Below are 23083 nucleotides of genomic sequence, written 5' to 3' on the forward strand. Positions count from 1 at the left end.
CGGCCCCGCAAAGAGGCAGGGTCCCCGCCCCGACTTCTGAGATGGACTCGGGGCGGGTTCTGGCCCAGCTCCCAGCCGTGACGTCGGGGTGAGGACCGTGGCTCTGTGGGCACCCACTGATGCTTCCAGACTCCCCCCCGCCGCCCCTAATTTTTCTTGGCTGCATCTGCCTGTACAGCACTTGGCCCTTTCCTACCAAGGGTACCCAGCACCTGGCTGCCTACCTTCCCTCCTTCCTGGAAGACGTTGTACATGAAGTATGTTTACAGCCAACCAGCTCGTGCCCTTATCCTGGTGACCTGAGTGTCCTTGTGCAGCTCACACACAGGACCCGCCCTCCAGGGCCCCGGGAGTCTACTCCCCGCACTCCCGCCCCCCACCTCCTCTCCATCACCTGGAACGACTCCGTCTTGAAGGTCACTCATTCAGACGCCTGTGCCCACAGCCTCCCAGCTCTCACAGCAGCTCCTGTCAGTGTCCTGTGCCCTGACACCTGCAGGAACCCAGTCCTCTGCTCCGTGACCTGCCTCTCCTCCTTCCCCAGCTGCTTCCGTCACCTCGAGTTCCCCCACTGCAGCCAGTTTCTCTCTATGCTCTTCCTCCCCGGCCTCCTGCTTCTTCCTCCCCCCACCCCCAGACCTCACCTGCAGGGCGGCCGAGCAAGGCCACCCCACCCGGCTCCACAGTGAGGGGCCCCTCTAAGTTCGCCAGCTCCTCCCCTAGCCGGGCCCTCTGCAGAGCGGCTGGCACGAATCGGCCCTGAACGACGAGTTTTTTCTCGACCTCACCCCCCCCTTCGACAGCTGCTGCTGCTGCGGCTCCCCTGCCTCAGAGCAGACGGCGGCGGAGGCTCTGAGAGGTCTGCCGGTGCCCCGCAGTCACGCAGCAGGGACAGGTGCAGGTCCCCCGCCCCCCCTCCCCCCCCCCGCCCCGGGCACTTCACAGGGGCGGACCCTAGCTAACCAGGGAAACCCAGGAGGTGAAGCCTCAGGTCCCCCCTGGACTGACAATCTCTCCCAAGCGGAAACCGGGAGGGGGAGGGGGCAGCCTGAGGGCTCGGCCGTCCTAGAAAAACGACACCAACACCCGAACAATAAAATAGCTCTTTTTTTTAATCCACTTTGATTCAGATCATTGGAAATGAGTTCAACAATAAATAAAACACAGCAGAGGCCGGGGGAGGCGACTCTCGCTAACCTCACTCGAAACGCATCCAGGTTCATGTTCGGCTGCCGAACACGAGGGCGAGGCGGGGGGTGGGGGGCAGGGGTGGAGGGGCGGGGGGGAGGGGCGGGAAGGGGGAGGAAAACCGAGGAACACCAGCAACCAAGCAAACGAGATTGCCAAAAAGAAAAAGTGCTCGGGAGACTTTGGTTTTGACGTGAAATCAGGGACATGCTAACGTGGTTGGGCACCGGGCTCACCCTGCAGGGAGGGGATTCCTGATCCGGGGCCAGGGTTTCAGCAGGCATCCGGCTCAGGGCCCGGGCCCCTGGGCCACAGACGGCAGATCCGTACTACTGTGGCTGACCCCAGACACCACGAGGCCCGAGGGACATCAGGAGGGCTGCCTGGAGGAAGCACAGTGCTCTTCGCCAAGAAAGAAAGTGCTGATGCCTGCTGCGGGGAAAACGGGCTCTGTCCCTCGCCGCTGCTCCCCGAGAGCCCCCTTCTTTTCCTCGCTCGGAGGTGTCACGCAGCACCCCCAGGTCAGGAGCTGGTGTCCAGGACAAACCAGAGGAGGGAAGCTGACTCCACCTCAACGCTGGCCAGCCCGGGCGCCAGGGGAGGGCGACCAGCGAGCTGGCGGCCTGTGGCCCGGTGGCTGCAGCCCAGATGTCCGAGGGAGAGGACAGCTGAGTCTGGATGGCACGTGGCCAACATCCAGCCACCTTACACCGGACAGCGGCCACTCGGGCCTTGGGGTTCCCGGACAACCAGGCCAGGGACCACGCATGACGGGCAAGGCAGGTATGGCTCAGAGAGGGTAGGTGACTCTTTCCTGAGTTTCATTTTCTCTGGGTTCGGGCTGCCTGGAGGAGCACAGATAAAGCAAACAGCAGTCCCAACAGTTTGAACTGATTCCACCTCCGACCCAGACGCCACCGAGCCTCGGCACCCGCTCTCCCCACCGTGTCCGGCTTGCCTATTGCGTATATTTCCTTTCAGCTGGTTTCTCCCGCTAACCCCAGTCCACGTGGCTTGCTGGCAATACCCGAGGGCTTCCACAGCATCAGTGTAAGCACTTTCTGCTCTGCCCCAGGCCACTGGGAGCCAGAAGCCACACACCCGCCTCCTTTCGCCCTCAGCAGGTGGGAGAGGAGCACACAGGTGTCTCCTGCTCCCGGCCCTCTCAGGGGGCGGGGGGCAGGGAGCAGGGCCGAAGGCTGGGAAGCTGCTGGGCTCCCTCTGGCGCATCAGCCTCCCCCCTTACAGCTTCAGGCTCAGCGCTGCTTGCTGCAGGCAGGGGCCCCTCTGCTCCCTGTCTGGGCCCTCGGCTGGTCTCCAGGGAGTGCTCTGCCCGCCACAGGGTGATGACAGATGCGCCCTGGGCCCCAGGCAGCCCAACCGTGGGGAGGTGGCGGGCCTGCCAGAAAGCTCCCCGAGTGGCTGCACCGTGTGCTGCTGCCCACGGCGCCACCGAACGCCTTGCGAGAAACACTCGGGTCCGACCCTCAGCCGGTCTTACCCACAGTGTGGGTCCCGCTGCTTTAAGCCGATCGATGCATTGACTTGTAATCCTGGCCACAGCGACTGGCGTTGGTTTCGTCAGTCCCCTTTGCTAAGGGAGTAGGACACAAGGCGGTGTCATGGCTGGGGCTATAGGAGCACGCAGCTGTCCCCTCCCTAGGGGGGGGATGGTGTTGAGGAGGCAGGGACTACACCCCCCAGAGCCCCCCTGCAGCCCGAGGAGGCAGCCGGCGGCCAGAGGCTGAGCAGCCAGCAGCCTGCCCCCGGGGGCGGCGCCTTGAGATACGGGATGAACCTCGCAGGGGAAGCCCACCCCCGGACGTTTTAAACGTGGAGTCAGTGGAGCCCTGTTTTTTGCTCAAAATGTTCGGGTTGTGCTATCGGTCACCATCAGCTCACTTCTGCAAGTCGTGTCCCTCCCTGGGCCTTGCTGTTCTCACCTGTGCAATGGGCGAGCCAGATGCCCGGGGCTGGGAGAAGCCCCAGGGCTGGAGCAGCCCGGCGGGAGGGAGGGAGACAGGGCAGGGAGCAGACCCGAGCAGCTCCACTGGGGACACGTCCTCCCTTGGGGGCCCGCTCTGGCCGCACAGCCCAGGGAAGCAGGCTCCTTGTCCTGAACGTGCCATGCTGGACGGGCTCGGCTTGCAGGAGAAGGGGAGAGAGGCTCAGGAGCCGGTCACACTGCCCCCCGTCCCGGTGACCGCCTTCCCCAAGGTGTGTCCCTGGGACGGGTCAGCCAGCCACCCGCCGCTGGCTGAGTTCCTCACGTCTCGTGTCAAGTTCCGCCGCGGGCCTGCCCTGGGACAGCCGTCCTCACAGCGATCTCTGAGCCTGTGTCTGTTCAGAGAGTCTTACGTGTAGGAGGATTTTACAGCTGGGAGAGGTTTTCTTGCTGGTTTGTTTCTAAGAAGCACTTTCTGGATTCTGAATCTTTAAGAATCTAATACAAGCTATAAAACCTTCCCCCAGGAAAATGCTCACACGTACGGACTCAGAAAAAAATGCTCATGCCATTTCTGGGGACTCCCTCGAGTTGCCTGGTGCCGGCGGTGGCCCCTGAGCTCCCACAGCTCCTCTCCCCCCACTGACAGGGGAGACACCAAGGCCAGGAGAGCAGGGCTGGCCGGGGCGCCTCGGGGAGCAGAGGGGGCAGGCCCCTTGGCTCCGAGACAGGCCTCCTGCACACGCCACTACGGAGGGCCCCGTCACACCTCCTCGGAGCAGCGGTGGCCTTTGGGGAAATGCCCTCAACAGGAAAAAATGGTTTTTCTATGAAATGTCAGTAACCGGAGCCAACCATCACTGCCCCCCTGTGCCTGGGAGGATTCCACTCCTCTCCGGTCCCGAGGGTTCCGGAGGGTCCTGGCCCGAGGCTGGACCCGAGATCCCCAAGAGAAAAGAGAAGGCGGGGCCGGGAGAGAAGGAGGCACAGGGCATTCCACAAACCCACCAACCTGCCCCAAGAACCCCCCACTCCAGGCACCCCTATACACCCGAGTCTGAGGATCCCCACAGAGCACACAGTAAGCCCCCCACTGCCGGCTGCTGTGTGGAGTAGGGGGAAGCTTCATTGAAACCCCAGGACCAGCAACAGAGTCAGAAAGTGCACGTGATGTCAGCTGAATACAACGACAACAACAAAAATCAATAAATAATCAGGAAGGCTGAAGAGGAAGAAAGAGAGTGAGAATGAGGTATGACTCCCCCACCCCCGCTCTGACAGTCGCATTCCTAGGGGCTCCCCTGCCCCCCGGGGGCACCATGCGGCGGGCCGGCAGGGACCCGGCCCAGAGCGTGGGCCCTCGAGGGACACGGGGGTGGGGGAGGACCCTCTCCGTGGGCTTCGAGGTGACGGCCCCTCGTCCAGCAGTCTGTGGAAAAGGGAGGGACGTCCCACGGCTTCTGAGTGTTGGACCCATTCGGGGGCGGACTCAGGAAATGAGACAATGTCCCCAGCTAAGAGCCACGGGGGCAGTTGCCAGGGGTCCCCTTCCCCGAGTCAGGGCGCTTGCCTCGTTTCAGCCGCCGCACACACGTCTCCCCAAAGACAAAGGCACAAGGGGGCAGCCACATCTGCTCTCAGCCACAGCTTTAACGACAGACGGGTCGCCCGGGAGAGCACCGGCTTGGGGAGAGGGCATCTGCTGGGGTCACAGACGGCTCGCCACGACGCAGGCCCTCGGGGCGGGCACGCAGGGCCGTCCCGCCCAGGGAGGAGGAGGCCCGGCATCTGCCAGTAGGGTGTCATCCGGCCCCCGGTGGTGACGTGGCCCAGGAGGCCGTGTGCCGGAAGCTGTCCTCACTCACTCAGAAACATCTCAGCGAGAACCGGAGTCCGGGGGAGTCAGCCCGGGCCCCCCGGGCCGAGGAAGGTCTCTGCCCATCCCCCTGGGAAACAGTCCTGCCCTTTCAAACACAGCAGTCTCCAGGAGACGGACTCGCCCACCTTCCGAAGCAGCGAGGGGTCTCCTTGCCCGGGCCGGCTCGGAGATGGGCTCCGCAGCCCTGGTGGTGCTTGGTGACCCTGCCGCGCAGGTGCTGTCTGATGCCGGGGTGCAGGAGGCTGCTGCGAGGGGTGCGTGGGCACACCCCTGAGGCCGGCCCCGGAAGCCCCCGGAGCAGAACGGAACAGCTCCGGCCAGAAGCCGGGGCTGGTGTGGGAGGCGCGCTCTGGTGTGCCCGTCCTCGACCCTTCCCTTCCCGGGGTCATCTCCCCTTGAAGATCCGGACTTTGTCGATGGACGCCAAGGTGGCCGTGACGAGGGACTCGAAGTCCCCGTCGTGCACCCCGGTCTTGCGGAAGGCCCCCGCCGATGGGTTGTTCTCCCAGTAGTGGTGCCAGTTGCCTTTGCTGTCCGCCCCGAAGCCGTACAAGTCCACCTGTGGGGGGCGGCAAAGGTGAGGACCAGACGGGGGCAACGGGTGGAGCCCCTGGGAAAGGAAGCCCACCGGCCGTCCCGAGACTGTGGACATCCCACAGAACCCTTCTCTGGCTCCTAGCGCTCCCTGGGGTTCGGGGCCACAAAAGCGAGCTGGGTGAAATCAAGGTCAATGTCGGAAAGTGTCCGCTGAGCGGCCTGTGAGGGACGGGACTCTGGTGGCACGGAGCAGGTGTCACACTGGGGTTGGGTCATGGAAAGTGCGTCGAAGAGGGTCAGGGGGGGACATGGGGGGGGGCTCCCAGGGGGAGGAGCGCTCTCTGAGCTGCAGCAGTGTGGGCGACAGGTTGGAGGGGTGGGCACAGACGGGGCGGGGCCGGCAGGGGATGGCTCTGAGGCAAGGGGAGCTTTTTCGGTCAATGCTAGCGTGGGCCTGAGCCTGCCCCACAGCAGGAGGACAGAGACGGGAGTGGGGTTTCCAGGGCAGAGCCCCACAGGATGTGTGACCCGAGGGCTGGAGGTGGGGCGGGGGATGAGGGAGACACGGCTTCTGGGGAGAGACACCCAGTTGCTGGGTAAAGAGACAAGGACGGTGACAGACGAGTGAGGCAAGAGCCGTGGGCGTGCCTGGCAGCCCCTCCACCCCTCCCTGGGACTTCCAACCCTGAGCCGGGCAGGCCAGGGTGGGGACAGGCTACACGTGACAAGAGGGACATCTCAGCGTCCTGCCTGAACCCAGGGCCAGGGAGAAGGTGGGGGCCGCTGTGTGCCCCTCCTGCTCCCCCATCCTGGATGGCAGTGAACAGCCCAGATGGTCAATGGCAACCCAGCTCCGCCTGGCGGATGTCGAGGGAAGTCTGCGGTGGGGAACACACTCTTCCCAGGACCTCTGGTTGTCAGTCCCGGGGGACAGTGGAACCCCTGGTGCCTGGTTCCCGCCCTCAGAAGTGCCGGAGAAAGCGGGCTTGGTGCGGCCTGGGTGCTGGGACTCGGCTCTGGGGTCAGAGGTCAGAGCAGCAGACTGACAGACGGAGATCTCCTATGACAGCCTGCCCCTGTGGCCCCCCGATCTGCGCTTCCACCCGCTGGCCCGGCTCTGCCTGGGGAGCTCGGGCAGAACAAGCCAGAACTCACTCCGGAGAGCGTTCCCCCTCAAGCACCCCACGAGAGGCACCGGCAGGGCCCCCTGGGGCCTGGGGTCAGGGCCAAGGTCAGCCTGACCACAGATGCTCTCGCCGCCACCCTCGGGAGCAGGCACGAGGAGCCCCGCCCCCCCAGTGTGCAGCGGGCCCGGGGGAGGGGGGTGCACCTCGTCGCAGACGTGCAGGGAGAAGATGACCGACAGGATGCCGGTGGACGGGTACCGCCCGTGGCCCTGCAGCCAGCTGTCGAAGACGTACTTCATGAAGGCCGGGTGGTATATCAGGATCTGCGGGAGGGGAGCACAGGCCTCAGCGGGGCGGCTGGGGGCGGGCACCGCCGCCTGCAGGCGGGCCACACACTCTGGTGGCCGGGGGGGACGTGCACATGACAGGGACTGCTGCCCCAGCACTCGTGGGGTTCGCATCATCCTAGTGGGAAGACACGGAAGGTGCTAGAGAAGAACCGTGGGAGGGGGGAGAGGGATAAAGCGGAGACAGGCCATGAACCCCCAAGGGGAGGCGGCTTGACCAGCTGGTGACATCGCACGACAATCCAACGAGGACAGGGACTGAGGGAGACAGTGGGGGGTGGGGCGCAGGAGGAGGGTCCTGGGAACAACAGCAGGTGGGGAGGGACGAGGGCACACCTGCCACACTGCAGAAGAACTCGCGCACTGAGCTGCCCCGGCTACCTGGCCCGGGCCTGAGTGAACGCTGGCCCCTAAAATGACCCCACGTGCGAGCTTCCCCTCTCCTCCTGTGACCGAGGGGGACGCCGAGGGGGACACTGAGACTCAGGAGGCTTCTGGACAAGCTCAGTGCCACACAGCCAGCGGTGACCCAGCAGGGGGTGTGTCCTGGCATCAGGTGTGGCCTTGGTCCCGCCACCCAGGGCGGCCTGAGGACAGTGAGGGCACCCGTCGGGCAGCAGAGGGGAGCACGCACAAGAAGCCTCATGCAGCCCCCGGGGAGGCCCGGAGCGGGCACTGTGCCCGAACCCGCTGACCTCTCGGCCTGGCTTCTCTGGGAGCCCCTGCCCCCGCTGTGCCCCGAAGATTCACGTGTGGCTTCTCCACCGCAGCACGGCAGCCCCACACGACAGACACGTGCAAGAGACATGTGCGGGAGGCCGGGGGGGGCCGAGGCTCCAGGTCACCACGGCCCCGCTGCACTCCAAGGCAAGCTGCCGGCCTCCCTGACCTGACCTCCCCCCCAGATAAGAGCGCGTGGGCAAAGGGCCAGTGCGGTGGCTGCTCCCCTTCCTTCTGCCCTCCGCCCGGCCTTGGCCGACCCCACCCGGGGGAAGACGGAGACACAGGTACAGTCTGCAGACACAGCGGAGGCCTGGCTTGGAGGAGCTCACACCGTGGAACAGTGGTTCTCAAACTGCAGCCTCCTGGGCACCCCTGGAGGCCTTCCGAAAACCCGGAGGGGCCTGGGGTGAGCCTGGGCGTCAGCCTCGGGGACAGTCTCCCTGGTGAGACTGCTGGCCCTGGTCCCCCAACTTGGGGAAGCTTTCCCAGCAAGTCTCCCCAGCAGGGACCCCCGCCAGCTGCACCCAGGGGCCCTGGCAGCCAGATGCTGGTGGGGGCGGGGGCGGGGGGTGGATGGTGCTGTCTCTCCCACGGGCAGAGCCGTACACGTGGGCTGAGCTCAGGGCAGAAGGGCCCCAGCCCCACTCACCTGGTCCTTCTTCACTTTGATCTTCGCGGGGACAGGCACGTAGGTGCTGTGGAGGGAGAGAGCAGACGGTCAATGTGGGGAGCAGCCGGGCTGCCTGCAGGCAGCTCTGGGGGTGCCTGGGGAGGGAAGCCCGGCCAGGCTCTCTCTGGGACAGCACCTCCCTGCCGCAGCCCTGCAGTGGCCCGTGACAGACACCAGAGGGCGACCTTGGCTCACTCGAGGACCTGCTGCTGCTTTCTGTGCCTCCTCCCAGGAAGGATAAAAAGGGGCACTTGCTCCAAGCCTCCCCCCCTGACCCCCACAGCCTGAGGGAGCACGTGGAGGCCAGAGCACCTACCGCCCTGTTGGGGTGCTGGTCGGTGAGGCCTACGCCACCTCCCTCTCACCTGTGAAGGTCTGGGTGCCTCCAAGATGAAGGCCACCTGGCTTCGCCCCAGACCTAACTCAGGTGCAACTTGGGCTCCCTGGGACCAGGAGGAAGGACAGGGCCCTGACCCCAGGCCACTGGGGTCTCCCCCGTCAGAACCCTTCTCCTGAAGGCACAGCCCCCTCCCGTGTCCTGCACCCGTCTTCACTGGGCCTCACGCCAGGAGGCTCTGGCCATCTGGACACTGAAGTCACTTCCCCAGGCACAGGTACAGCCTTAGGGAGCGGACCAGGTGGGCACCATGCCTGGCCACCCCTCAGGGTCCTCCCTGGCAGAGGGAGGCGGATAACCACTAGAGGTAGATAACCACTAACCAAATAACCATTTGGGCAGACAGCACGCAGCCGTGCCTGGTGCGGAGGAGATGCCCGGAAGGCGTGAGCTCCCCACTCTCAAGGCAGCGCATGATGGAGGACTCACGCCAGTGCCCACCCACTCACTCAGCGCCCCATCTCCCCTCTCTCCCCACCCCATCCAGGGCCACTTCTAGTTCGAGAAGCAGGTAGCACTGCAGAGAGGGGGTGGGAGTAAGGTGAGCCGAGGCCCCTCCCGGCGGGCCCTTCCCCAGGAGTTGCCAGGGTTCCTGGGAAGCACCCCAGGCTGGCCCACTTGCGGGTCAGGAGGAGGGAAAAGGCCGAAATCCGGGGTGTGTTCAGAGTAATGGGAGGCAAGGGAGCAGGGAGCATGGGGGGTCAGAGGTGCCCTGCAGGGCTGGTGCCACCCAGGAGGACGTGTGCAGAGAGACGCATTTCGGGGACAGGAGCAGTGTGAGCCGGGCTGTGGGGCAGGGAGCAGCATGGTGGGGGGCGGTGCTGGGGGCACCCACATGGTGAGGAGGGTCAGTGAGGGGCCAGGCAATGGACCCCGCCCCCCTGCCACCCAGGCACTTACTGGGAGATGGTGCCCGTGGTGGTGGCACTGACCACCCACTCCAGGTCAAGGATCTTGAAGGGCACCAGGACCATGCTGACGTTGTGGGCCAGCTCCCTGAAGCTCTCGGGGTACATGAGGTGGTGGGTGGTCTTGCTCCCCACGTCGACCTCAAACCCTGCGGTGGGGGCCTTGTTCATCCTGGGAGGAGAAGGGAGAGAGGACACCTGTCGTATCACACGGTCACCGACCCCAGGGGCCAGCTGTGACCTCAGGCCAGGGCCCTCCTCCCACCAGTGTCCTCATCTGTCCAGAGGAGACAGTTACCTCACAGCTCAAAAGATTTGTTGTTTTTTTTTTCTCTTTTACGATCTCAAGCAAGCTTAACCTTCACCACCACTGATGACCTACTAAGTGCAAGCGCTGCCATGGCCAAGTGACACACCTCATTGAACTGTACGATGCCATGCCTGGCAGGGGTTTCACCATCAAGGAGACCTGAGCACACAGAGTCTGTCCCAGGACACAGAGCTACCAAGTGTCAGCCTTGAACTTGAGTCTGTCTGACACTGAACCTGACTCTGTCCCCCTCGCCGTGGACGTCCCCGTTGACCTCCAGGTGTACACTGAGGCTCCGAGAACAGCAATTACAAGAAACCCAGAAGAGACCGGGCGGGGGGGGGGGCACTCCTTCCTGGAATATCTATTTCACTTGGTGGCAGGAAAATATATTTTACATTAAAAGCGTATAGTTATAGTGTTGGGAACCACCCTACCTGGTTTCAGAAGCTGTAACCCCCTGTGGCTAAGGCTGAGTAAAGGACCTTGGGACCGTAAGCCACTTAGGAGACAAAGTTTATCTTCCTTGTAGGGGCACCACCTCTGCCCCTTTTCTCTTCACCCTGCTTGGCCCCAGGTGGATGACTGGTTAGCCAATGACAGGTAAGATTCCTCAAGGGAGGGATGACCTAAGACAGGCACAATCGCAAAGGGGCCCTCAGGGAAGGACTTGGGGGGCTATAGAAAAAGGGGGTGATGGAACCACCACCCCTCAGCTTTGACAGAGCCTGAGTCCTCACTCCGTCTGCAAGAAGTCTCCTAATCTCTTGGCTGCCTTACTTCCCTGCCTGACTTAAGCCTGAAACAATGCTGGAGGTGGGTGTGGCCCTGTGCTGGAAAGGGCGGGTTCCCCAGGGCAATCAGGCCTAAGAAAGAATGCATAAAATCTTGTGAAACCTGCTTTGCTAATACACTCAATTAAAATGGTATGGGACCAAGCATGAAATGAGTTTGTTCCCCAAAGTTCTATGTCCCTTTAACTCCTTTAACTATGTGACCCTGACTCAGAATAAACGCTCAGAGTTCTCTGAATGTTATCTATTATTTAATCATTTCTGCCTGACAATGATTGATGAACTTTGTTCCTGTACAAATTGAACCCAATAAAAGCTCATCAAGGAAAGGGTCAAGGCACTCTCCCCTTGAGAGAGAGGCCTCGCTGTCCCTTTCCCTCCACAGGACTCGGCAGTCCACGTGAATTTGTCTCGTCTCATCCCTAATGCCACGGACCCCAGGAGCCGGGATCCATGTCACTACAGTACAGCCTACATTGCAAAATGGGAACCATTGTAAAGATCAAAGGAGAATCTTCACGCCAATCCTGCTGTCTCGCCAGAACTCTCGGGGCCAAGCCCCCAGCCCGCCGGTCCTCCCTGCCTCCAGAGGGGCCCCGTGAGTCTGCCTCCATCCTGCCGTGCACAGGGGATGGGGAGCCTGAGGCCCAGAGGGGGCCCTGCGCAAGGGGCTGGCGCTCACCTCAGCACGAAGTCGTGACCGTCTATCTGGGACCCGTACTCGGACCCCCGCAGGTTGCCCGAGTTGCCCACGACAGCGCAGCGCCGGCAGCCCTGCGACTTCTTCTGCAGCAGGGGGTCCACGTTCCCCGGCACCACTCGGAAAAGCATCTTGAGGGTGTCGTTCAAGTCGCTGGGGCGCTTCTCCCGCTGGAGCTTCTGTGGGCGGAGGACCGAAGGTCACAGGTCGGCCTGGCTGTGCTGCCCCTGGCCGGGGGGGGCGGGAGAGGCTGGGGGGGTGCTCCACCACTCATCCAGTGGCAGATGAGTAGATGGAACAATGCGGACTACACATACAGTGGAGTATCATTCCGTCCAAAAAGAAGGAGCTTCTGATGCAAGCTGCGGCATGAGTGGGCCTTGGAGACACGCTCAGTGCAGTAAGCCAGACACAGAAGGACAGGGAGTGCGAGAGTCTACTCACAGGAGGTCCCTAGAGCAGTCAAGTTCATGGACAGGAGTGGAACGGTGATGGCCGGGGGCTGGGGGAGGGGAAGTAGGGACAGGGCATTGGGCGATGATGCCAGGTCTAGATAGTGGTGCTGCTTACGTGGCCATGTGAACGTACTGAAAGCCACTGACAAGTACACTGACAAATGGTTGAGGTGATAAATATGATTGTGTCACAATAGGAGAAAAGCGATAATCCAGGATTAAATACCTGCTTCTGATAAGACCTCGCGGGGCAGCTCCGAGCTCCGGAGTGGGTCACCACCCAGGGTCACCCCACCGTGCGGGTCCTGACCCAGCTGGGCTGGGCCGGGCCCCACATCCTGCCCGTCCAACAGGCTCCCAGGCCATGGGGCAGCTGCTGCTGGTGCGGGGACCACACTCCGAAAACCCCTGGGGTAGTGGCCCCAGCGGAGGTCCCCACCAGGAAGGGCCCCTGTGCACCCCAACATTGCAAAGTGCTCAGGCCATAAAGCCCTCACAGCGCCCTCTGCTCTGGCTTATCTATAGCGGATCCTCAGTGAGTAGTTTTGGAGTGAACCAACGAGTGAAGGAATGATGAAGATCATGACTTTTGCAAAGAGCCCAGCGGGGCCCCAGGGGTGTGCCCGGGCACCGGGGACCCCGCTCGCCCCGGCCCCCGCGCTGCCCCAGCTCTCACCAGCCACCAGCTGTAGGTGCTGTCCTCCAAGAGCGCGTTCTGCGCCGTCAGCAGCGGCTGCACGGACCAGTTGAAGCGCTCGTCGAACCAGGGCGAGACCCCGCGCTGGCTGAGGCAGCGGGCGCAGGTGCAGGGCCGGTGCGAGTAGGTCATCAGCTTCTTGAAGTTCTCCGAGAGCTCGATGACGATCTGCTTGGGGAACCAGGAGGTGGTCACCGCGTTGTGGGAGTAATTCAGGAGGAAGGAGGTGAGGAAGATGAAGAGGACCAGGAGGGTGAGCACTTTGAGGGTCCTTCTCCTTATGGCCGCCATGCCTGCTGTCCTGAGGAGGGCTCCCAGGGATGGGTGGGAGGAAATCACGCCTAACTGAGGAGGGACCTGGAAGAAAAACCCCAGAGATGGGGGCTCGACCCCGAGGCCGGGCGGGAACTCCCGGGGGGCCTCAAGCCCTGCTCCGGCCGACTTCCCTTCGTCTTGCTGACGGCCACCCTGGTGCACCGGACTTCACCCCGTGACACCCAAAGGCTACGTGGACCAATCAGGGTGGGATGACTCTTCTTGCACAAAATTGGTCTCTTCCGGAAACAGAGCCGCCTGCTGGGCCAGCAAACCTCAGGCCGCCGGTCCTGTGTCCTGAGGCACCACCGTTCATCAAGCTCAGCACCCGTGGTTCCCTTCCCCGTCCAAAGGGGTTCAGGGGTAAGTAATTAATCTCGGTGACGGTGTCGGGTCCCTCGGGGGCCAGGACCCGGAAGGAAGGTTCTCGGTGCAGGACGGGAGGAGGCTGTCTTTGTCACTGTCCCTGGGAGAGGATGGTGTGTGATGGCCCTTAATTAGAACTCCCTGCCCACGCTGGCTCCCGAGAGGTGGCGGTCGGGCAGGCAGTGGGCTGGAGGCAGGCACGGGGGGCTGTCTGTCATCTGCACAGAGAAGGAGGGAGAAAACAGGATGAAATTCTATTCCCGTGTTATTAAAAAAAAAAAAAACCCTCTGTCCCCACCTCCTCCAGGACGAATTCTATTACCTTCTGCTCTGCGGTCAAGCCGGTGTGGCGGGTGACCACGAGGGATTTTTTTTATACACGGAGCCTTGGTGTGTGAACGTACACACCGAGACGTCAAGGCCCATTCTGGGAGGTCGGCGAGGGGCACCGGGGTGTCTCGCCCATCTTCCCCAGTGCAGTTCAGCGTTCAACCCGACTTTGGGACCTGAGTCAGTGACGCGGTCGCAGGGGCTGCTGAGGACCCCCCTCCCACCCCCGACTCTGTTTGGATCCCAGTGCCAACAGCATAAAAGGTGTGCTGAGGGGCTCGTCCTGGCTTCCGTGCACCCTGGCGTTCAGGCTCCACCACGTATCCTTGGCCCCATAGAGGGGACTGTAGATGGCCCAAGTTCAAGTTCAAGTTCTGGTTCATAGCCCTTCCTGGCCCTCAGTGTCCTCTTCGGTAAAGTGGGGTAATGCCGCATCCGCTTACAGGATGGTTAGGAAGATACGATAAAATGACAGCTGCTGAGCTTCTGGTATCTAATCAGGCAATTGATCGGCCTTAGTTTTCCTTTTTCAACCAGCGAATATTCTTGGACGACCCACTAAGAGCCAGACACGATGGCATGTTCTTCACACAAGTCTGTGCACTCAGATAATCCTCAGAGCCTACTGCCAGCTGAGAAGTGGGGGTTTCCCACGTTGCCGGGGGAAGGAGGAGCAGGCCTGAATCCAGACCCACAGTCCCCTGACTGCGTGGACCTGGAGGGGCCGGGGGCCCGGGGTCAGGGATGGGGCTCTGCTGACCCTGGTGCCCCAGGGAGGCACCCCTGTCTGTTAACCAGTCTCCGGGGGGCAGAGTGGGAGGGGTATAAAGAACGGGGAGCATCCGTAGTCAAAGGAAGCAACCACAGGCCCCCAGACCTCCCGGTGTTGTCCAGCTTCTGCAGAGAAAGCTGTGGCCACACCTTTGCCCTTGACCGTGAAGGAGCCCTTTGGGTCTTTGCTTGGACTGTGCCCCCATCGCTACTTGTCTGATCAAGTCTCCCCCATCCTCAGCCTGTGGATCGTCAATAAGCGGGTACATGTCCTTCCAGGACAGTGACACTGGAAGGAACAGCGACCACCTTCAGGGAGACAGAGAGGCCGCTCGGGAATGGTTACACACCCACAACGCCCGCCTGGAGACACCGGGGACCCCAGGTGTGTGGCGGCCCCTCCAGCTTCCTCGGCACCTCAGCTCAGCCGGCAGGGTCATCCTGATCTGCCTCCTGCTCCACTGTCCACTGTCCTGCCAATCTGGCTTGCATGTGGAATCTAAGGGTGACCACAGTCCTCCCTTCCCAGCCATCCCCCAGCCCCTCCACCCAGAAGCAGCTCTGGGGCCAGGGGAACCTTCCCTGGCCGGCGGCTCCTTCCGCTTCACCCCGGCCGGCAGAGGGCTCCCACCCCTCTTACCCTGGAAGTCGGTCTGGGCATGAGAACGCGCCCTAACTCTATCCAATCACAGCGAAACCCCTGACTTCTGTCCAAAGGGCAGAACCTGTCCTTCGCTCTGGTCCGTCTGGTGTCTGGGTGTGGAAGTCGGGGCCGTGCCGGTCATTCTGCCTGCTCATGGAGGAGGGGTGGCCGGACGGGACCAGAGGGGTGCTGTTGAGTCCCTGCTCTAGCCGCCCCTGCAGCCGGCCCTCCATTTTGACCTCTCAGGGACATGAGATAATAAATCCCCTTTATTGTGTAAAGCAGGCTGCTTGCAACTGGAAGCAACACAACTGACCCACACAGGTCACACTCGCTCCTGCCTCTGGGCTCCCGCCCAGGCTGACCCCGCGGGCGGAAAGGCCGTCCCGCCCGGCTGGGTGCCCATGCATCCTTCAGGGCCGAGCGGGCACTGACACCCCGAGAAAGGCCCGCCCACGCCTGGCACGAGGAAGGGACTCTCGGGGTGTCCACAGCATCCGGCTCCCTCCTGCCTGCCCTGTTTACTTTCCTGTCTCCCTCCCCCCGGGCTGGGAGCTCCATGAGGATGGACACCCAGTCTCACTCACCGTGTCCCTGTCACCCGGCACACACACGCGGCATCAGGAAGGCAGGAGTGAGTGGAGGGAAAGGCAAGGGCTGACTCTTCAGATGCCCGAGCGAGAGCACAGACCCAGGGTCAGAGGTCGCCGCGTCACCCATTCGCTGTGTGACTCTGAACAAGCTACCTAACCTCTCTGAGCCATTCCTTGAACTGCCAAATGGGGCTGACAGTAGAGACTGGGCTCGCATCTGGGCGCTGCCCATCAAGCAAGATCTGTCCCTCCATCCGACTCACTCGCTGTGTGTTTCTGCTGGGCCCTGGGCTGGGCCGGCACGGGGTTAGGGGGCTGAGATGCCTGATGAGTGATTCCGAGGCGGCAGAAAGGAGGCTGGTGTGCCTGATCGGCCTGGAGGGGAGGAGCAGGCACATGTGGGGAGGGGTGGCGGGTGAGAGCAGCATGCGCAGCTGTGGAAACCGTGCCCAAGACCAGGTTTTCTCCGAGTGACGCAGAGCCCGCTGGAGGGTCCGAGCAGAGCAGGGACAGGGTCTCACCACATTCGTCTTGGGGATGAGCGGGGCCCGTGGTGTTCTTCCTGACCTTGCACCCCAATGCCAAAGGCAGAGGCGAGTTCACTTCAATAAACGACATTGACCAAACAAGACTCTGGACGAGAGGAAAGGTTCCCCACCACGTTCCCGCTCCGTGTGAGATAACGAACGCGTCAGGTGACGCTAGCGGTAGCGTGAGACCGAGACCGAGACTGAGGGCTGGGCTGCAGAGTCGGGGCAGGGGGCGGCGACACCCCCAACTCCCCGTCACCTAGCCCAGCCTGGGAGCCGCATTTCCTAGGTCACGGCACTCACTGGGCTCCCGCTTGCCAGCAGAGGCTCCTGGGCTGGTAACAATTAGTGCTTTTGAAAACGCCGGGAAAAAAAACCACAGCAGAAAAGCAAGAAGGCCCCTCCACCCCTCCCCAGGCCCCGGGGAAGAAAGCGGGTGTGCGTGACGCCCCTGTCCTCTGTTCAGGAAGGCAGCCCGCGACACAGGCGCAACCCCAGCCCTGGCTCCCCGAGACGGGACCTGGGCCAGGACGCCACAGGCCGAGGAGGATCCCTGCCTGCCAAGTGGGCCACACCTTCCCAAAACAAAGAGCAAGGGGAGAGGGCGGGGGAGGCCCCGGCTCCTTGTCCTGTCTGCAGGAGGGACGCAGAGAACATGTAACAGCTTAACAGGGTCACCAGCGACACCCTTCAAGGGCTCGGAAGGTGTGGATCTCCCTAAGGAGGAGCCCCAAGGAGGACAAACGTCCCCGGCAACAGAGAGATGGTGGCAAGGACCGGCCACTGAGAGCTGTTCCGAGTACCTGGAACACCCAGGGAACGAACGGCGTGGGTCTCTCAGTGTTTCCCGAACGCCTGCTGAACTGTGCGGCCGTTAGCGCGAGGCTGGGCGCGCCCCCTGCCCCTGGCGTGGCCCCCCGGCCTGTGGGAGCTGGTGGAATGAGGGGCGAACCCTGCGGGCTGGAGGGAAGATTCGCATTTCTAACGAAGAGCTGTCGCAGCCGCCCTCCCTGTGGTCCTCACACCGACGGGGCAAATCGTGCCATCACGCCTGTTTCCCTGAAGTGGGGAACGGAGGTCCAGAGAAGGCAAGTGACTTGTCTGAGGCCACACAGTGAAACGGAGGCAGGGCCAGCACCACACCCCGGGCGTCTGCCTCCTCCGGACACCTCCACGTGGCCACGGCCAGTCCTTCCGTCCCACCGACACCTGCTGTCTTTACTATTTGCTTTCTCGGCGTTTCTTCGGGTTGGGGCTCTGTCGTCCTCCCAGCTTCTTGAGTGGACACCGCCTGGTTCTCCCTCTCTTCTGCTGCGCCTGCTGCGCCTGAATCACGCCTTACGTTGATGTTGCTTCTCGCACTTCTCGGGGCCGGCATCTCTATCCGAGCGGTTGGAAATGTGTGTGCTGCAGGTTTCCGGCGGAGTTCTCTCTCTGTCACCTGTCTTCCTGCAGTCGGTCATCACGGTGACTCGAACGGCCACATCCCAGCCTGTGGCATTGGGATCACAGCTGGGTCTGCCTCACGTGGGTCTGTTTCTATCGCCTGTTTTCTCCCTCTGGTCCTCCGGGCGGCCCTCCCTCGGCCTGGAGGACTGAGCGTACGCACTGTGTGCGGCTCAAATGCAGAGGCGCCGTCGGAGAGAAGGCTGTTTCGTCCTGGGGGTGGGTACAGAGCAGGGGCCCATGACCTTGTCCCGCATGGGGACTGGGACGATGGGGGCCGCCCCTTGGTCGCCTGTGATGGTGAGTGTCCCTGGAGCGCCCTCACCGATGAGGCACAGCCCTTCTCCAAGGAGAGCTGGGACGCCTACCGGGGTGCGTCCCCCTGGCAGGCTGCCGCCCCTGAGTCCCGTCTCCCCTGCGTGGGGAGATTGCCACAGCTCAGCCTCGCCTTCGAGCCTCATGGCCGCTGTCTTTGGCTCCGGATCCCAGCACCTGCAGTCCTGGCAAAGGCCGGCAAACGAAAGGGAGGTGCGGCATGGTGACCGTCTTCTCTGCGCCTCCCTCTGGTCTGGGTCCTTGGTTCCTTGGTTTTGGCTAACTCGGTAGTCCTGGATGCGACTTTTTATTTGATTTGTTTTACCGCACCATCCCACCCCACCCCGCCCCAGCCTTGGGAGGCGGCCTGAGGCTTTGCCTCAGCTTCTCCATCTGCACGCACAGGGCTGTGCCAAGAAGGACACGAGTCAGTGCAGGTGAAGAAGCATCCGGGCACCTGGCACATCGCAAGTGCTCCCGAACGTTAGGCCCCACTACTGAATGCCCTTCCAGTGCACCGGCCTCCCTCTTCCTGCAGGGGGCAGAACACACACCCCACCCGCACCCTTTCCACCCCACTTTATTTGCCAGAGGTGGGGGCTGAGCTCAGAGAGGGGAAGAGGCTTTTCCAGTGCCACCCAGCAAAAGGGTCTCAGAGCTGAGAGGAGAACCAAGCCCCAAACGGCAAGACACACCAGCTCCCCTAGCGTGGCACCTCCCAGGGGACGGAGCTAGGGAGGCAGCAGGGACAGCAGCCCCTCGCCTCTGACCCGGGATCCACGACGCACTGACAGTCTGGGTTCTCGGTAACAGGAGGACAGAATCACTTCCCAGACCTCACGCCTTTCCCCGTCCTCTCCACGCTGTTCTCGGCCTGTGCCTCTCACCTGCTCAAGTCCCCAGTGGGTTCTCGCCACACCTGGAATGAAATCCAAGGTCTTTACCATAGTCTGCAGGGGCCTGCGAGAGCTGGGCCTTGCCTGTTGTCTGACTCCATTGTCTATGCTTTTCCCTGCTCGAGGCACACACTGGCCTCAAGCATGACGACCACAGGACCTTTGCACAGGCTGTAAGCGTTGCCCAGAATGCCTTGCCCACAGATAGTAAGATATTCTTTACTTAACTCAGGATGCTGGGTCAAATCTCCATGCCTTGGAGGGACTTTCCCAGAACTGTTTGTTTTCCTGATTCATGATGGGGAACCCCCTCCCTGCTTTTCCCCTGCTTTTGTCTCCCAGCACGATACATTGACATATAGCAGAAAAGAATCTCCCTGCAACTCAGCTCCCTGAGCTCAGAGACTGTCTCTTGTTGCCCCACGGAGCTCCTACATATTCTTTAATCATCACCTGAAAGGTGGGTATCACCCCCATTTTACAGACGAGGACACTGAGGCTAAAACAAGCCCAGATATTGCAATCCGCCTAATCTCACAGGCAGTAGGCGCCAGGCCTAGGATTCAAGTCCGGACTCCTTCCGTGCCAACTTAGGGTCAGAAGCCGCTCCTCCACGGGTCTCTCATGCATCCGTGTCTTCAGGATAAGCTAAGAATCAAGTGCCCTGCAGGCTCTTTGTCTGGATCATTTTTGGGATTGTATTTGCAACCAGAAATCATGGAACACGAAGGAATGGCTTGCTTTCTCTTTGCTACACACGGTGGATTCCCCAAACACTGGTCTATCCTGAAACCCATCACAGGTGCCAGCGTCGGTCTGGGCCCTGTGGCCGGCCCCCAAGGACTTAGGGGTGAAGTGGGGGCTGGCACCAGCCTAGCACTCATGATGCCGGCTGTGCCGTGAGTGACAAAGTCACTGGTCTCTGACCCTGGAGTCTCCTGTCTTCCAACAACATCCATGAAACACCGACAGGCTAACTTATTAGCTCGCAAGGGAAATCAGACTGAATCCCAGATTCAACACAGATGCTGTTCTATTTTCCACCTATTACAGTATTTTATTATCAATAACATGTCCTCGCTGATGGAGCAACTTTCTGTCTCATGCCTCCTCCCAGCTGGTGAGGGTCACGTCTCCAGGGCTGCCTGCTGGGGACTACCCCTGACTCCCTCCCCTCCCCTCCCCACCCCCCAGGGAGATCCCTGGGGGACTCAGACGTGTTAGGTGCAATGGACCAGAAGAAAATGTGATCTGGTGTTAAGAGAGACATCAGCCTTAGTTAGTAAACACAGAGAACATTAAACCGATGCATTTGGGGGCAGACGTGGGGCGAAACATAGCATAGAGAGGGGACAGTTTCTTAACGTTTGCATTTTCATGACTTGAGAGTGAGCTCAGTGCAAACTCTCTGGAATTCAACCGACTGGACCACGTGGCCAGGTTGAGCCAGACAGTTGAGGGTCAGACTGTGTCTCCTTTAGCTCTGTATCTCTGGGACTGTACCCTTGGCCCTGGTCCCCCATGGGGGGCCGTTTCCTGGGCAAATGGACAGATGGGTAACCCAGGGATGCTGATTGACGATGGGCTTGCTGGTCGACCTCCAGGCGGCCGCCGGCTCTTTGGGGAGGGGGCAGGCGGGGCCAGGCTCCGAGGTTCACGGCGCAGAAGGTTTCTGATCATCCCTTACAGGGAACTTGGAAGGAGTTCACAGGCCAGTGACCAGGCAGAGCTGCTGTCTGATTATTACTTTTCCAGCTGAATGAGATTCAGTTAATGGAAGATTTAATAACTCCTTCTGGGCCCCGAGAACAGACAGGCGCTCCTCTGCTCCTGGATGAGTTTCTGGCTTGGCAGCCACGGGCCCCAGATCTGGGAGAAGTGAGAACTGCTTGAAGCTTTTATCTGAATGCCTGGGGCAGGACCCCAAGACCGTGTCCCCTTCACAGGGCCCCAGCTCTGAGAAATCCAAGGGAAGCTGCCAGGAGGCTCTGTCCCCAGGCCTGGCTGCGGCCTGCCTCAGCGCCAGGTCCTGGGGCATTTTGGGGTCGCAGGAGCTGAGGGAGAGCCTCGCTTTTCTGCTTCCTGTGCCATTTGCGAGGCTCAAGGCTCAGGGAGGAGGTGGGACTTGCCCAAGGTGGCAAATGCGTCTTTGGCGGGACCAAGACTAGAACCCGGAGACCTTAGCTCTCCAAGCATGTCCCTGCCAGCCCGCCCAGCCCGGGGGCCAGACAGGCCTCAATACCAGCACAGAGGGCGGGGAGAACTGACCCCCCGAGATGGGACAGGTCTGCTCAGGACCACAGCCTGCTCCTGGCCACGGCTGGACCGAGGTCTGTGCCTGCCCCTGCCCACATCCCAGGCTCTGCTCGCTGGGGCCTCCTCCCCGGAGGTCAGCTGGAGGTCGGCAGTGAGCTCCAGCACAATCTCTTGCTCTCTTTCTATGGTTTTGGAGTCCAAGTCCCTGCACTGTTTGGAAAGCAGGGCCTGAAACAGTGGGTTGCCGTGTGCTACACACTCAGTCCTGGTTTGACCACGTGCTTCCACCGAAGGCACACAGGGACCGTTTCAAACGCCGCCCGCGTGGACTGGACAAAGAGGCCGGAGGAAGGAGACGGACCACTTCCTATGGGAGATGCACCTCCTATCTGCCTCATTCAATGCTTTTTGATTTTTCTTGCCTTGTGACTGCTGCCCCCACCAGACAGACCCTTACAGACGCTTAGAGGGGACAGATGGAGGGGACGATACAGAGCAGGAGCTGTCGGTGGGAGAGCAGGGAGGCAAACACAGAGAGAATCAGAATCAAAGAGTGAGACGGTCCAGCAAGCATGTCCTCTGCCCCAGGGCCTTTGCACATGCCATTCCTGTCGCCTCGAATGTTCTTGCTCTAGAATCCACGCAGCTGCTTGCTTCCAGCTGCACTCCTGGGTCTGCCCAAGTGTCCTTCTCTGAGGGGCCTTCCCCGATCACTCTGAAACATCACCATCACCATCATCATCATCACCATCATCATCATCATCACCATCTTGCAGGGCTGCATTTTCCTTCACAGCCTTAAGCACAAAACGACACACTGCTGTGTCTGGAATTCCTCGTTCGTTACCACCCCCCTCAACCAGGAAAGCAGGGACCTCCTCTGTGGCCCCCTCCCCCACTGAGAACAGTGGGAGACCCTCGACCAGTACGGGCATCAGCAAACGTAGGTTCACAGTTGTGAGAACTCGAACGAGGGTTTATTCTTGTATTATTAGGTATTATATTATTTTCCACATGAACAACTGAAAGCCTACTCTTGCCCGCCTGGGACCTGTGCTCTGGATGCAGAGTGAAAAGCGCTCCCAACCCAGGGAGCGGAGGTTCATTCTGGTTTGTGCGTGGTCAAAGGTGGAGGGTCCCCTTTGTGGAAAATGGGGATGGTGGCAACAGCCATCTCCGATCAGCCCTGCCCAGGAAGAGCCCGGGACAGTGTCCAGCTCAGTGTGGGTCGCCTCTGACCTTGGGACCTCGTGTCCGGAGGTTTCCTCTCCCAGCTGAGCTCTGCTTCTGCCCCAGCTGAGCAGACCAGCCGTCCCCAGGGCAGGGAGCGTGGGGCTGGGCGTGCAGACTTCCTCTGGCCTTTGCAAAAACAACACACCAAAAATACTGCAGACCACACTGTGCATCTGTGCAGCCGCCCTGAGCCGAGGCAGGAAAGCGTGAGTCCCGCATGGCAGGCTCCTCTGTGTGCAGGCAGGATGTGGGGTGCACAGCACCTGACGGGGCACCCGGCCCCACTGCGGGGCCCGTGGGTCTGGCTCCCAGGCAGCCTGCAGCCACGGCGAGGGCTCCCTGGAAGGCTGGAGTGGGTTTGTCCGGACCAGGACACCCGTGGAGGGTGGGGGTGCTTGTGTCCAATATCACACACTCCCTCCCCCTTCTCTGCTTCCATGGCTCTGCCCTGTCAACCAGAGACCCTGCAGGAGGCCCCAGCCGGCGAGCTCAGTGGGTCGGAGCATCGTCCCCACATGCCAAGGTTGTGGGTTTGATCCCCGGTCAGGGCACATACACACGAATACGCAACTAAATGCATAAATTAGTGCAACAACAAATCGATGTTCCTCTCCCTCCCTCTCTCTCTAAAAAAAAAAAAATCTGCATGCACATCCTGGAAGCTCATTGCTGCCCCAGCTGGTTGGGGGTTACAGGGCCACAGCTGCACTCG

The 23083-nt window shown here is 61.4% G+C and overlaps 1 protein-coding gene across 1 annotated transcript; it reads right to left on the reverse strand.

Annotated features, from left to right (window-relative positions):
- Positions 1–3574: 3574 nt before the first annotated feature.
- On the reverse strand, positions 3575–13576 carry ST3GAL1 (ST3 beta-galactoside alpha-2,3-sialyltransferase 1). Its single transcript, XM_028533913.2, has 6 exons — positions 12657–13576; positions 11508–11704; positions 9714–9893; positions 8396–8441; positions 6880–6999; positions 3575–5571 (listed from the first exon to the last, which is right to left on the reverse strand). Exons 1-6 carry the CDS (start codon positions 12966–12968, stop codon positions 5398–5400), a joined length of 1029 nt encoding a protein of 342 aa, XP_028389714.1. The 5' UTR covers positions 12969–13576; the 3' UTR covers positions 3575–5397.
- Positions 13577–23083: the final 9507 nt, after the last annotated feature.

Source organism: Phyllostomus discolor, chromosome 7 (genome assembly GCF_004126475.2).
Source record: "Phyllostomus discolor isolate MPI-MPIP mPhyDis1 chromosome 7, mPhyDis1.pri.v3, whole genome shotgun sequence".
NCBI classification, from domain to species: domain Eukaryota; kingdom Metazoa; phylum Chordata; class Mammalia; order Chiroptera; family Phyllostomidae; genus Phyllostomus; species Phyllostomus discolor.